This window comes from Mixophyes fleayi, chromosome 1, assembly GCF_038048845.1.
Source record: "Mixophyes fleayi isolate aMixFle1 chromosome 1, aMixFle1.hap1, whole genome shotgun sequence".
Classification (NCBI taxonomy): domain Eukaryota; kingdom Metazoa; phylum Chordata; class Amphibia; order Anura; family Limnodynastidae; genus Mixophyes; species Mixophyes fleayi.
This window is the reverse complement of record NC_134402.1, coordinates 243225587-243239580: the sequence shown is the minus strand read 5'-3', so window position 1 is coordinate 243239580 and position 13994 is coordinate 243225587. Positions and strand designations below refer to the sequence as shown.

Genomic DNA, 13994 nt, shown 5'->3' with positions numbered 1-13994 from the left:
TCCCATCGTCATTATCATCGGCTATTTATATAGTGCCACTAATTCCACATCGCTAAATAGATAATTCACTCACATCAGTCTCTGTCCTATTGGTGCTTACAGTCTAAATTATGATTGCATGATGGGCCCACAAGTCAAGGATTTCCTGCCACATGGGCCTATGTGCCCTGCACTCATGTGGTGGCACATTGAATGTCTGGATCGTGAGTGAGCAGAGATATGTTAATTATAATAATATTATTTTAAAACGGTGTTCTATGACTGCTTACATGTGTGTACATTAAACAGGCAAATGTAAAACAGACTATTCCCACAAAGATAAAGGCAATATTAGAAGAGTGGGACGTACCTGGCAGTATATATGTCACTGAAATAACAGGTCAGCCCACACAGGTGAGAACACCTGGTAATGAAAGGAGCTACATATTGTGTGTGAGCAAATCTTGATTCTCTTATTCCCTTCTCTTTCCACCTGGACATGTGGAATCTCACAGAGTTGTTATTGCTCCTGCTGCTCTGTTTCTTTATTATCAAATATCTAAAAATAATATGGGTGGCAAGAGGTCTTCCCCCTGGACCAATTCCTTTACCTTTTATTGGAAACCTGTGGACACTGAGCTTCAAGCTCCATCCAGAGACCTTTAAACATGTGAGTATTACTGATATACAGTATGTAATATAGAAATAAATAGAATTTACTTTTACTCTTCTGAGCTGTCGCGTATTGGGTTCTAGTACACAGTAATGTTTGGGGTTGGAGCTGGTTACTGCTGAACCACTAAACTAAAAACACACAGGGTTATACTTTGATATACTGTATGCAGAGCCGTAACTTAAATTTTTAGCACCTGGGGCGAGAAGGAAAACTGCCACCCCCGAGCCCTCAATTTTAACCAAATAAATCTTGAATATTCATAAAATTCACCCCCCCTCCCCCCATTCAGTGTTGTGTCTGAGCAGTCGCCCCTCTCACACAGCTCTATTTATGGCCCTTACTGTATGTCCTAACGCTAGCTATACATGTTTTGTTCAGTCACAGCTCATATATAAAGAATTTTTAGAAATATGTGTTCTTTATTTTTAATATAAGGACATAAATTATAATATTTTTGTTGAATGTTTATAGTGTTAATATCCCTTTTAATATCTGTGCATATTATTATTATTATTATTATTATTATTATTATTGATAAATGCTACTATTAATTATGTGTTTCATTTTGGAATCTTGTTGATTTAAAAAGATACATTATCCGGATATACTTATTAGACTGATTAAATTTGTGTTAAAGCATATCTCCCCTTAAACAACCTTAAATATTATTTATATTATCACTGTTTTTGCCTTTCTCCAACTACTCATTAACAGACACAGTAACATAGATACATTCAAATAGATATTTTGTGCATTGAGCATCTCCTACATAATATACATGATAACTGGATTTATTTTGGCTTGGTACTGTGTGATAAGCTGCTCTTAACAATTCCAGCAAACAGTCCTTAGGGAGGTCCCCACCCAGCACTCTCTACTTACAACCTTCCTTAGATGGGCATCACAGAAGTAAAACAACATCCATCACCCCTTTTAGTTTCCCACATCACAGTTTACACGCAGGTGTTATTCAGTGTCAATCCAATAAGCTGCAAAAAATAAAGGTTTCTCCCATTCTATTATACACTTTTCTGCATTCATACTCTGCTGTATTCTTATAAATCACTTATTATACTGACAATAACTGAAAACATATTCATTTCATAGCTCAATGCTCATTTATCTCCTGGCCCTCTGCCAACATGCTAATGTCATTACATCATTGCATATAACTTGCACATTAATTAAATATGTGATATGGGTAATTGCCTTTTATATAAGCAGAATAGCATATTTCATTACTAGTACCTACTACATTTTATACTATTCAGACAAGTTGTCCTGCTTACAAAGAAACTTTACTCTCAATTGTAGCTGAGTATACTATATGGAAACATCTACACTGTGTGGCTTGGTGAGACTCCCCTTGTGGTGCTGAACGGGTGCAAATCTGTGAAAGATGGCATTGTCTCTCATTCAGAGGAGCTGTCCGGGCGCCCTGTTACAAGCTTTTTAAAAGACCTTCTTGGCGGAAAAGGTAGGATTTTAAGTGTATATACAGCCGCCGTTGTGTATCTAAGGTTTCATAAGAAAAAATAGATCTGTTGAAGAATATGTGTTAGTGTTTGCTTTAGTCTAGCGCTTGGGGGCTGAGTCATTAAGGAGAGCAAAGCAAGAAAAGGAGTAACTTTGATCCTGGACAAACCATGTTACAATGCAAGGGGTGCAAATTAGTTTATCATTTTGCTCATAAGGATAATACTGACTTTTTTCATGTAGCACATAGATACTTGATAGCATTATTTTTACACTGAAATTTAAAGTTCATCTAGGAAATGCCCTACCCCAACTATAAATCTGCTACCCACATTTTAAATTTACCTCCCCCCGCCAATGCAACATGGTTACTCCTTTTTAATGTTTTGCTCGCTTAATGATTCAGGGCCTTGATGTCTAATTCTTTGGATTAGAGTAGGCTCACTTTGTAGTCAATTTCAAATAATAAATAGAGAAAACAATAACACTTTATAGCACCAAGTGGATTCCAGCCAAGAAACAGGCTAGAAACAACTCAATTAGAAAATACATCATATGCAGCAAGTAACATTCTGCGTATGACTCTTGGAAGACTAAATTCTGAGCCAAAAACAAAATAAACATAAATCAGAAAACATTCAATCTGCAACCATCTTTAAACAGTAAGTATAATAGAACAGATCTTAAGGGCGCTTCACTAAAGTGTGCAGCCGTGTACCGACCCCAGAGCTTCCACCAAACACTCAAAAAATAAATACACAGTACACACAAATGGGTACGTACACTGGCGCTACCGTCTTAGACTCACAGGGAACTTCTGAAAAGAGGACTGTATGCGGAGTTCGAGATCAAATGGTTTCTATAACCCACCAGGTTTCATATATTTTTTAATATATATCTTTTTTATATTTTTTAATACATTTTTATATATTCTGATATACATGTGCCTATCTGCCATGTGTGTCACATTGTGTGGTTTACATCTGACCCATGATTTCACATTCTTTTTGCATATCCAGGGGGTGCTTCATGACATTTTTTAGTTATTAATAGCATCTTATGTCTCATGGATTAGGTCGTATTGCGTATCGTCCTGTGGCTAGTTTTCTTTACAGTGTACATGTATCATGGGTGCGTTTGCATCCATTGTACTGTTGATATTGTCATTTTATCTGCCCTGCATTTTCATTGATTGGTCTTACTTTTTTGGGACGAATTACATGTGATTTTTGGTTCAGTTTTTTGCAATGTATAGGTCATTATTGATTTTCTGACCCATGTTGCTATTATACATATACATGTTCTTATATTGCCCATTTATATTGCTTTTTATCTATGTGCAGCAGTATTTATATGCAGATGTATTTATTATTTATTTATTATTATTTTTTAATAATAGAATGTTTTTTATACTTGGTTTATTTTCATCCCCCCATATCTGTGACATCGTTTTTTTTATGCTATGATGCCCGCTGTTGAAGGAGATCTCATGTATTAGATCTCAGTCTGAAAAAAGAACAGACAGATGATGTGATCTCCGTATTAGCAGTGTGATGTTCAGATGTCTGGGATGCATAAAGTTATTCTCAACCAGACCTCGTTTTGGAAGGGGGGCGTGGTCTTTGAGTGAGTCACGCTGTGAACACTCTGTCAGCGCCTCTGCGTGATCAGCGGGGAATGAAAAGTATTTAAACTGGGACTTGGATTGTAAGAGTCATGCCTTGAAAAAGACCCTGGACTGTGGGTTGAAACGCGTTGGCGGCTGGTGACCCGGTTATCGTGTGTACAGGTGACAGTGCTGTTTATATTGGAACTGGGCTGCAGCAGTGTATATTTATACGCATGCACTTTTATGCTTTACACTTGGTACGGGTCCATACTATTGACTTTAATCATTCAGATTGTTTTTATGGAAAATAAATGTGCTTTGTGATAATGCACTATTGTGGTTGCTTTGCTTTCTCTTCTCTTTATATCTACATGTTGGAGTTGAGTGAAAGAAAACATACACTGCAACACTGTTAAGGGAGCAGAGCACAACCCTACAGGCGCATATTGATCTTCTGTTATGTAAGCATATACCCTAAGAGGGAGTGAATTGAAGAATATACCACGGATGCTTACTGGAAGTTTGCATTGACATCACCTATTCTTGAGGATTATCTTATACCCCATAGTGGTGGTGGACTTTATCAAGTGTCCTACGTTATTATGCCATGTTTTTTCTTTTGTTTCTTTTTTGTTTTTTCTTGTATTATGTACCTCGCATGACGAGAGGATTGAGGTGATACAGTCCTCTTTTCAGAAGTTCCCTGTGAGTCTAAGATGGTAGCGCCAGTGTACGTACCCATTTGTGTGTACTGTATCTTTAAACAGTAGTTTGCTTGAGTCCTCATAGGAAGGAAACACACACCTGTCCTGTCAGTAAGTGAATAACTATATAACATGGCTGTTAGGCCCTACTCCTTTCAGGATTCATCAGAAAGTGGGCATTGATTTTGTTATTGAAAATGCTGGAAGGTTTAATAAGCTGATTTTTCTCAATAATGGTATGTGTGTTAATAACTGTGCCTTACAATTACAAGTTGTTTTTTTTATTTTTTTTTAAAAACAGATTGTAAAGATCATCGTACCCGAATGCAATTTCATATCCTGGAATAACGTTTCCGGTATAGTACATAGTATGCTTGAACAAAAGACACATGTCTTTTAAGATCAACCGTTCAAACATTAATTTGTTGTTCGAGAGGAAGGCAAAACAAACACCTCAATCTGTGTCTACTATCCAATTGAGATTGTGCCAACTTGTTTCCTCTGATAAATAGTTAGTGTCCCTGCAATTCTTAGATTGGGACAGAAGTGGGCTGACAAAAGTGACATAGATGTCTAGACCATTCTCTAGACAATATTACAACATTCACAGGGCTTTAGACTGTCGCCAGAATGCTTAAATGGTCCAACATAAAAAGGTAACAGACAACTACAAGAGAAATAGACAAAAATGGGAAATGCACCTCTAGATTAAATAAAATTCATCCAACTTGTATATCTGTCACTAAGGTACTCTTTGTATTGATAATTGTTAACTAGATTTGGGTCCAATTATAGCTCTTTCATATAACGCTTCTTATATTTCATTAGCTCAAGTCCATGTCCACATTGGGCCACCCACTCACACATAATCTGGCCACACTCATTTTCTCCATGCATTGTTACAAGAGCCTGGGCCACTTACCTGTGTTTGCCCCCAAGTCAAAAGTTGCCAGCCCTCTCTTGCATCCGCAACTAATGGGCTCTGCTGGCCAAGTTCAAAATATAGTGGCAATTTGGAAGTAAAGTATAACAAATACACTACTTTTATTTCATGGTGAAAAAATTAGGTTAATACAAATCATTGTGCATACAAATGACTGTATGATTCTTTGATCCACACAATTAATTCATGGTGGTTATAAACACAGTGTTAGACCTGCCAAACTTTTATTTTTTACAATGAAATGAATAAATGTTAGTGTAAAAGATGTAACCCCCTATCACTGTGTGTGGTCTTGGTGTGCATAGGTCAGTAATGCACCTCCTCCTTTGTGCTTTCTTTTCTGCCCTGGTTAAATTTTGGGTGTGGGCATAAGTGACCAAAGGGTGCCTTCATATGTAGGTTTAACAGCAATGTAAGTTACGTTTGGATCCAGTGCAATAGTTGTCACAGTAAGTTGGGTGCTGACCATCTCTTTATTTACATTGCTTCTTCACTCCAGCACAATATTTGGGTTGCAAACAGTAAAACAGTTATAAGTAGTAATATATATTTTATATTCATTAAGTATTTATATTTTCACTCATTTCACTTTTTAGTTCATAATTTAAATTAATTTAATTTTTTTTTATTTTTTTTTAGGAAATTACACTATTTGTCCTAATTGTTAGTTATGAGAACTTTCAATAAACTTGACTCATTAGGGTTAATGTTTTTAAACTAAATATTATCAATCTTTTGAAGACATTTACCCAATTTAATGCATGTAGCAAATCGTTTTACAAATGGTATTTGATTTCTTAATTAGGTGTTGTATCATCCAATGGACACATATGGAAACAACAGCGACGCTTTGGTTTAATGACCCTAAAAAATCTTGGGCTTGGAAAATGTAAACTGGAATCACGGATCCAAGAGGAAGCTCAATGTTTGGTGGAGTCAATTACAGCTAGGAATGGTCAGTTTACTGGGGTTCTGGGAAAATATGGGTTTAGTTATTAGTTCAAATTTTGCTTTTATTGTAAAACATATGCAAGCCAGAATTAGCCCTCTAAGGATAACAGAAAAATGTCCTTTAAGGATAAGAGATATGTGTTAAAGCCAATTTTGAGGTTGTTTGCACAATGGATAGTATGGGCATAAATTCTTAACATGTGTTGTACGTCAATATACTACCCAGAAATACTTAGCCTGGGTACTACATGTTCGCTGAATTTTTGTACACAATCCTAATAAAACCTTTTTTTAATCTAATCTAGGAGAATCATTGGACCCGTCAGCGATCATTACACATTCAGTAGCAAATGTAATTTCTGCTGTGGTTTTTGGACATCGTTTTTCTATTGATGATGGGATTTTCCAAAACTTAGTCAGATGCAACCATGGCCTGGTTGAGAGCATGGGCTCAACATGGGGAAGGGTAAATCTGAATACAGTAAATATATTTTTTCTGATATGAGTTTCAGGCTGTGTTTTAATTATGTTGTTCTTTATTGTCTAGATATATGATTCTTTCCCTTGGCTGATGAAACATGTTCCAGGTCCACACCAAAAAGCCTTTTCACTTATCGATTATTTGCATCAGTTTATAATAAATGAAATCCGGATTCATAAAGAGAATGGATTGGCAGAAGAACCTGAAGATGTCATCGACTATTATCTGGCTCAGATTTCAAATGTAGACACACTGAAATATTGAATTTTGATGGCAGATAAGACTAATTGTCATATGTTTCTTTCATATATTGGCTTATTATAAATTCATGTAGTATTTTTGTTCCTTCACTGTTGTTCCTTCAACTACATCTGCTCAAAGTCTGTGTCAGTCTGCTACTTCTCATCATCATCATCATTTATTGATTTATATACCGCCAGTAATTCTGCAGCGCTGTACAGAGAACTCGTTCACATCAGTCCCTGCCTCATTGGAGCTTACAGTCTAAATCCTTTAACATACACACACACAGACCGAGAGAGACTAAGGGCAATTTAATAGCAGCCAATTAACCTACCAGTATACTCTTTCAGCAAAACAGTATTTTCTAACATCTTTTTTAACATTACACTCTGAAATAATGTCCTCTTGACCTGGAATTGTATTTATTCTAAAAAATACTATAATGTTTTAACACTATCAAGAGAGATAACTTCCTATAGCTGTTTTACTTAATATTGTACCCATGTAAGCGGTATGGGTGGCTTTTTATAGCCTGAATATAACTCAGGCTGCATGGGTGTGCTAGCTTTTCATTTCTAAATTATGAATGCCCATCCTATATGCATGTGAATATTTCAACCACATCCCTATTTAGCTTCATGAATATTTCATGCTAGTATGACCCTGCATCTTTTTTATCAGTATTGATATTCTTCTGAAGGTGTAGTCCAGGGCGTAACTAGGGCTGTGCGACAGGGGCGACCGCCCAGGGCGGAATGCTGAAGGGGGGCGCAATTTAGGAATATTTTAGGTTAATTTGGTTAAAATTGAGGGCTAGTGCGGCGGCTTTTGTCTTTCTCACCCAGGGCGCTAGAATTCTAAGTTACGGCTCTGGTGTAGTCTCTAAAACTCCCCTTCTGTATAACTGTTATAGATAAGATCAAGCATTGAATATGTGAGCACAGCCAGTGGTAAGCAATAGGTAAGCAGCTACACCTTCTTATCTTGTCATCCATAGACTACAGGTAATGCAAACTCTACATTTGATGAAGAAAACCTTATTACATTGGTGACTGATCTCTTTGCTGCTGGAACAGAAACCACAGCCACCTCCCTTCAGTGGGCTCTACTGTACATGGTAGCTTACCCTCATGTACAACGTGAGTACAATAAATACTAGAAGACTACAGATTAGCAAATCTCCCAGTTACTTTTATAGGGCAAAATTGTGTTTTTGTTGAAACATACACAAAAACATTGACTATGAATATGAGTGCTTTAAGTATCAGAATTGAATCTGGTTCCTGCTACATATAGGAAATTCAGAAAATACTTGCACTTTGAAATTAAAATGGAGATCATTTTATTTAATTTTCTTAAAATCCTTCTATCCCATGAAATATGTCATGTAAGAGAAAGATACTACATTTCTCTACCTCATAGAGCGCTGACAACCCTTGCTCCATTGATAATTAAACAGAGACTGTTAATCGCTATTACCACTGCAGAGGATTGTGATCTATAGTTGCCACTGGAAGCTAGTTCCCTCCATTTCAACAGGAGTATAGAGTTACTGGGAGAGTACATGACTTGTAACTACGTAATAGACAGTTAGTCAATTATATGACTTAGTGTCAGCACAAATGTTAGGTTATATACATATTTACAATTAAAAGTTGCTCTAAGGATGCCCTTTAATGACATCACACATTAATATAACTCTGGTGGATTGTTTTTCATTGTACTCAGTGAAATATAGTATTTACCTATTAGGTAAGAGTAAGATTACATGGTTTACTGTGAGACCAATCTTGTTTAACTTTTAAATTAACTGTCTCTCTTTATAGTAAATATTCATTTGACACAATCTTATAGTAGTAAAATGCTAAAATGTAATGTAATTAGCTAAAAACTTTGTATTGCAAGAGTAGTATGCAATAATCTGTCTGTACTATGCAATATGACCATTTTCAACAAACACAAACTAATATTTATAATATGCTAATGATATTGATATAGCATTAATAACTAGTTTAAACCTAGTCATCTGTCACTTGTTGCAGGTAAGGTACATAAAGAATTGGATGCTGTTCTTGGTGGACCCCAACTGATTTCCTATGAAGATAGAAAGAGACTTCCATATACCAATGCTGTGATTCATGAGATTCAGCGCTTTGGTAACATAGTGGCTGTGGGACTTGCAAGAACTTGCATAAAGGATGTCACAATTAGTGGCTACTCTTTGCAAAAGGTGAGAACTTTGTAACTTTTGATATTCAATTATATCAACTTTTTACTATTTAATTTCTTTTGCCAAAGTTTCATATATCAAAAATGAAATTGTCATTATGTTATTTATATTTTAGCAATAGTTGATGTCTTTTTTTTTATTTGTCCCCAAGAATACAATGGTTCTACCCAATCTGGATTCTGTGCTGCATGATGCCCAATATTGGCATACTCCTAATCAGTTTAACCCACAGCACTTTTTGGATAATGATGGGAATTTTTGCGTGAATGAGGCGTTTTTACCCTTCTCTGCTGGTGAGTGCCAGAAAGCTCCAGGAAAGCAAAAGTTTGACTTTTATTTGAAAATACTAATAATACTTTTTTTTTTTTCTGAATAAAAGCTTTCTTTATGCTTGATTTGTGCAAGAAGCCAAGCGGCTTATAACAAAAAAAGGAGATTGGCCAGGGTCAAATTTAATTAGAAATTAGATACCTCCTACAGACTTTTTAAACCAGTATAGATTCACTGCGCAAGTTATAGAGCAAGTAACGTAGCACTCCCCCATTCTGGGAGGTTACACTGCTATTTATAGCTATAAACATAGAGAAGAGTACAAACTTCAACATAAGCGTAGTAATCAATAGGATTTTGCTGAGAAAACATTAACTTTTTCTTTATAATTACACAAGCCTCATATGACCAGAATATAAACGTAACAATTTTCAACATTGAGGGCCTATTGTCTGTTTTGTACACATGAAAATCAATTCTCTAATTAATCCAAATCCCTTAGGCAATTGCATATATCTTTTATTGTACAGAAACCAATACCGATATTATCAAAGGTCCAGTTACTTAGGCCTGCTTCCACAGGATGTATAAGATGCTTAGTTGTCAACATTAATTTCAATACAATTTCAGTGACACTTTACTGCTGGGCAAGTGCATCCATGCATTTAACATGTGTTCTACTCTAGGCTGACAATGTACTAGAGCCTGTCAGTACTTATCCATATTTGTGCTGTCTGAGATCATCTCCGTCATGAATGCAGAGCTTAGAAGCAGGGATCAATGACTTCCCCAGACGCAGCTACCAATCACCATGCTAAGGAGCTGGCAGTGAGGAAGGGAGAGGGACACTCCTTGCTGTTAGATGGGAGAAGGAAGCAGAGTAGCAGAGTTGAAAAGCTTAAGAAATATGCATTGTATACATAGAGTATTATAGAAATAGGGCTGCTATAATTTTTTAACCTAAAACTGGAACAATCAATTGACATAACTATTTACTTAACTGCGGGTTTGAAAAAGTGGAGATGTTGTCTATAGCAACCAATCAGATTCTATATATCATTTATTTAGTGCATTCTGCAAAATGACAGCTAGAATCTGATTATAGGCAACATTTCCACTTTTTCAAACTTGCAGTTTAGTAAATATTCCCCCAGGAATTTAATTTATTTGAAAATTATAATTCTGGAATAAATCAGGTAAAACAGGGTACATGGGAGGCACAGGATTTAAGAAAGGGAGCAACAAACATCACAATATTTAAATGAGAATTTGGACAGTTCACTTTATTATCTACCCAGGCCTCACCTTACCCAACTGACATTTGAAATGGCAAAACGTGCTTTGTTTTGTATTTATTAAAAGTTCACATTGGGAAACGCTACTCGCGGTGGCTTGCTCTGTTCATCCATCCTGGCTGGTCGCTAGGCAGCTGGTATGCATGCTCCTGTTGCGAGCACCACTCGCACTGTCTCTTCCATCCCTCTTGGCTGTTGTTTTTTTTTGATAGGTGATCACATGATTACAGTTGTCCTATTAGTCTCCTGGGTGGCTCACTTCTAGAGAGCATTATGATTGGTCCTCATTACTTTAAATAGCAGTGAGGGCTTAGGCTGCCTGCCCGTGATAGCATTTGATCCTGCTCTTTTCTTGTTATTTTTCTACTGATTATCTGTTGTCTGACCTTTGCCTGTTCGTGAATATTCTTTGTCTGCTGCCTGTCTAGACCTTTGGGTTTGTTTCTGGACCTCTTTGCTCACTCCCAACCCTGACCATTTGGCTTGTCTCTGGATATTCCTGCTCGCTTCTGTCTCCACAGCTTACATCCTCTCTGGTATTTCTTTTGCATACGCCTGTTGTACTACTACTCAGTTTTCCTTTTGTTTCCAATATATATACTTTTCACCACCTGGTTCTTAAGATAAATTCTTAGTACTCTGAGCTCAATAATGGGGGTATCCGAGTATCTGTGAGAAAGGTGGCTTGCTGAAGGTGAAGACCTCTCATAGACCTTGATCTAAGAATTTATCTTGTTCTAAGAATATATCTGGGACCCACTTTGAGCCTTTGCAACATAGGGATGTGAACTCTGATTTTGGAAATGTAAATACAAATCTGTTTATGTTAGTAAATTATAAGTGTATTTTATTAGTAAAGATGTAAGAAATGTATACTTGTAATATGTTGTTCCTTCTACATACAGGTCACCGGGTGTGTCTGGGTGAACAGCTTGCCCGGTATGAGCTCTTTATCTTCTTCACTACACTCATGCAATCATTCAAGTTTCAGCTACCACAAGGAGTAACAGAAGTCAACACAAAATATGTCTTTAGTTTGACTCTGCAGCCTCACCCATATAAGATTTGTGCTTTTCCCCGTTAGTTTGTACTACACAATGGTTCAGAACCTTACTTCTTAGGCAGCATGAAACTGTGTAAAGATGACCAATTTAATTACCATATTTCCCCATGTATAAGACGCACCTTTTCCCCCAAAATTTTGGGTCTAAAAACTGGGTGCGTCTTATACAGTGGTAGTAGTACTTACCCTGTCAGATGATTCCTCTGTCCGGTAAAGTCTTCTTACTTCTGTCCGTTCTGATCCTGATGCTGGAAAGTCGCATACTGTCCTCTTCGCAATGACGGGATGTGGTGGGTACCTAGCATTAAACTGGATCACTGGAGCATAGGTATAAAGTGTAGTTGTGAAACACATACATACATAAGGTAAAGAAAAATGTATACAAAACAACTTGATGCCTAAATAAATCTACATATAATATAAATGTGTTCGGTGATGGGAAAATACATTTCTACTTTTTGGTTGTGGGCTATTATAGTTTGTAGGTAAGTAATTTTTTCAAATTGTCAGAAAGACAGACTGACTAGTAATAGGTGAAATCTAGATGTAAAAAATGTACTATACATTTCGACTTTGTCTAGAAGTCTAAATACTATACTGCATTTTTAGCTTGCATTGTACTGCAGGAGCAGAGATTAATATGTCATATACCAGTTGTGTGTGGTGCAATAAAGATTGATGTATACCATTGAAATAGCTTATGTTTCCTCTGTATTTAGCTAATACTTATGTCCTCTTTTTCCAAAATACTGTTTAAACTCTGGGTATGTTTTGGTTTTCCATTTTTTTTTTCCGGTTATGTCTCCAGAATTAATTTTCTGGAAGAGTTTAAGGTAATGAATTGGACTTATGTGTTACAAAGTCATCATATTCTCTTCTGGAGTAGATGGATAGTGACCAGCTTTGTATTCAAATAAAAGACTCTATGGTAGTGATGGGCAACAGGCGGGTACAATCCTTGTTAAGGTTCTAAGGAGGCAGTGGCAACCTATATCTCTCTAGGAAAGAATCTCTGTCGTGATATCTCAGCATTTCTTAATATTGGGATTATTATATGAGCAGGATTTAACAGAAATCATATTGAGGCTATCTAAATTGGATCTTCATCTATCAATTTGAGTGCCTTAAATCCAATGTGAGCAATAATAAGGATAAGAAATATACTTTATATATTTTGCTATTTTTAACAAATACAAAACTATTTTAGATGAAGGTCAAGCTTTATTAAGAGATGGGGTATACATAACGGGCCTGATTCAATAAGGAAAGTAAAGCAAAGAAAATTAGTAACTTTGAACCTTGACAAAACCATGTTGCATAGGAGGGGGAGGTAAATTTAAAATGTGAGAACAGATTTATAGTTGGGGTACAGCATGCCCTAGATCAACTTTTAATATCAGTGTAAAAATAAAGCTATCAAGTATTTGTGTCATACATGAAAAAATAGCCAGTATTTTCCGTAAGTGCAAAATAATAAACTCAGTTGCACCCCTTGCATTGCAACATGGCTTTGCCAAGGTTCAGTTACACATTTTTTTGCTTTACTTTTCTTAATGAATCAGGCCCAACATGTTCAATTAAGCAATGCAATAACACTGTAGAGCACCAAACTTATGTCAGCTTCTTCTTTCCCTCTCCTTTTCTTGACGTAACTTTGTACTGATTGGTAGCACCTTATTGCCATCACATTTTTATATCAGCAAGATCTAATAAATGATATATTAGATAAGATTAAAATACTAGTGTGATAAAAACCATTCTTGTTAACTTTGTAATTATAGCTAAACATATCAACTACATACAATTATTCATAGTAAGACATGTTTTATGCTACTAAGGGGATTACAAACCTCATGAACATTAAACACTGACATAATTGCCTGCGTCCACGTTGACCAAGACGTCACTTCCGGGTTTGCCTCAATTGTTGCTAAGGCAACAGTCGGGACATTCTGTTGGTAATCGACGTGTCCCGGCATGAAGGGTAGCCGGGCGCGTGTGCAATCTGTTTAATTCATTAATTAGCCTCCTGAGGCTAATTTACCTGCCGTGAGAACAATGTCCTGGTGCTGAT

The 13994-nt window shown here is 36.4% G+C and overlaps 1 protein-coding gene across 1 annotated transcript; it reads left to right on the top strand.

Annotated features, from left to right (window-relative positions):
• Positions 1 to 478: 478 nt before the first annotated feature.
• On the top strand, positions 479 to 11941 carry LOC142107651 (cytochrome P450 2J2-like). Its single transcript, XM_075191215.1, has 9 exons — positions 479 to 649; positions 1970 to 2132; positions 6193 to 6342; positions 6644 to 6804; positions 6886 to 7062; positions 8060 to 8201; positions 9105 to 9292; positions 9444 to 9585; positions 11763 to 11941. The coding sequence occupies exons 1-9, from the start codon at positions 479 to 481 to the stop codon at positions 11939 to 11941; spliced, it is 1473 nt and encodes a 490-aa protein (XP_075047316.1).
• Positions 11942 to 13994: the final 2053 nt, after the last annotated feature.

Coding starts and splice junctions, on each gene's coding strand:
- LOC142107651 (XM_075191215.1), top strand. CDS start 479: ATGTGGAATCTCACAGAGTTGTTATTGCTCCTGCTGCTCTGTTTCTTT. Junction 2,133..6,192: donor AGACCTTCTTGGCGGAAAAG/GTAGGATTTTAA, acceptor TTTCTTAATTAG/GTGTTGTATCATCCAATGGA. Junction 9,293..9,443: donor GTGGCTACTCTTTGCAAAAG/GTGAGAACTTTG, acceptor TTTGTCCCCAAG/AATACAATGGTTCTACCCAA.